This window comes from Engraulis encrasicolus, chromosome 14 (genome assembly GCF_034702125.1).
Source record: "Engraulis encrasicolus isolate BLACKSEA-1 chromosome 14, IST_EnEncr_1.0, whole genome shotgun sequence".
In the NCBI taxonomy this organism is placed as follows: domain Eukaryota; kingdom Metazoa; phylum Chordata; class Actinopteri; order Clupeiformes; family Engraulidae; genus Engraulis; species Engraulis encrasicolus.
In genome coordinates, this window is record NC_085870.1 from 15134425 (window position 1) to 15136199 (window position 1775).

Sequence of the window (1775 nt, forward strand, 5' to 3'; positions counted from 1 at the left end):
GCTGGATTACGGCTACAGGGTCGGGGGCTGGGGTAGGGGGCCAGCCGTCTGCCCCCCCACGCCGCACCTCACAGAGGTCACGGTCAACAAGACACTCTTGACCCCCATTACCATGGATATCGACCCCAATTACCAGGCCGTGAGGACCCAGGAGAAGGAGGAAATCAAAGTCCTCAACAACCGCTTCGCCTCCTTCATCGATAAGGTGAGTGTCTGTTTGTTGTCCAGTACAACACTGCCTCTTGACTCTTGGCTACAGGGAAGACAACAAGGGAGGGACGAAAGGGTCAGATGTCCCGGGCCCAGAATTGGGTCCTCATTCAATTGAATGTATTGGATGGGGTGGACGGGGGGCTTTCAGATGACTTAGTCCCAGGCCTGACCAAAGTTATCAGCAGCCCTGCCTGACTTTGCTTGCATAATGAGTATACAGTAATGATATCGTGTGTTGCGCAAGGGTTGGTTGATACACACCTCGCCACAGATAAAATATTAAGCGCATGTAACTGAGTTGTAGCTCTTTGGTCAGTGATAGATCATAATTGGGCTGGTCTGGATTATCAGGAATGCTTTGAAGAGTGATCTTACTCACAAACACTAACTTGGCTTTCCATAATTTTTCATTTATCTGAATTCACTCTTGTTTAACCATCATTTGGTCTAATAAAAGCCATGCTTACAAATCATTTTCCTCTACAACACATGGATCTACAATTCCCGAGTGCAGCATTCTTCAGGAACTTTGTGTACTCCCCAATATTCCTGTCATCTAGCTGCTCATAATGAGATGTGGTAGTTACTACTTCAGGAAACATTACGTAAACATAAAGACATCTTTAAACAGAGACACAAGAAATGTTGGGCCTCTAATAACTACACCACTAGACAGGGCCGGTGACAGCTTGGACAAATTCATCTGAAAAGGCCCCTTTCACTCAATACATACAATATAATGTAATGCGGATCATATTCTGGGCCCCCTCTCTCCTTGGGCCGTAGGCAACTGAACCGTTTGCCCCCCAGTCCCCAGTCAGCTTCCCTGCCACCACCACATACAAATGTCCACACCTGTTCTGAACATCATGTTACACCCTATGACTGTGCCCCCTGTGCTGCTGACCAGGGCTGGACTGGCCATCTGGCATAGCGGACATCTCCCGCTGGTCCCCGCACCCTCGTGAGCCCCTATTTTCAGAAATGTAAAATATATATATATATATATATATTTTAGGGCCCACAAGGGTTCAGGGCCCATCGGTGAGTCAGTTCTGCACCGCTAATTATAATAATAATAATAATAATAATAATAATAATAGTAATTGTATTTGTATAGCACTGTGTCATACAAGGCATGTAACTCAAAGTGCTTAACAAATGGGAAAAAAAAACATTGTTAGAGATGGATTTAAAAGGAGGGGTATAGAGGAGAGGCAGAAATAGCAGGAAGGCAGAGGAAGAAGATTGTAGAGTCATAAGGTCAACGTAGGTTAGGACCAGGATTCTTAGATGCGTAAGGTCCATAGTGGCTGGGCCTATCATAAGTCATAGATAGTCACACAGAGATTGGGCGCTCAGGTGCGGCCCCTGGTGGCATCAGGGGTGAGGAAAAACTCCCTTTCGCTTGTGTATTATGAGGGGCCAAACGTTTCTCCCCCAGCCCTGCTGCAAACCCCAATGCACTAATACACACATCTCCATGTCTGTGCCTCAGGTGCGGTTCCTGGAACAGCAGAACAAGATGCTGGAGACCAAGTGGAGCCTCCTGCAAGAACAGA

The 1775-nt window shown here is 46.8% G+C and overlaps 1 protein-coding gene across 1 annotated transcript in view; it reads left to right on the top strand.

Annotated features, from left to right (window-relative positions):
- LOC134463127 (keratin, type II cytoskeletal 8-like) overlaps nt 1-1775 on the top strand; it is a 7474-nt gene continuing 5699 nt past the window's right edge. The window contains exons 1-2 of the mRNA XM_063216367.1: nt 1-205; nt 1712-1775. The exon at nt 1712-1775 is cut by the window's right edge and continues 145 nt beyond it. Coding sequence (XP_063072437.1) covers nt 113-205; nt 1712-1775 — 157 coding nt within the window. The 5' untranslated portion in view covers nt 1-112. The remainder of the gene's footprint in view (nt 206-1711) is intronic.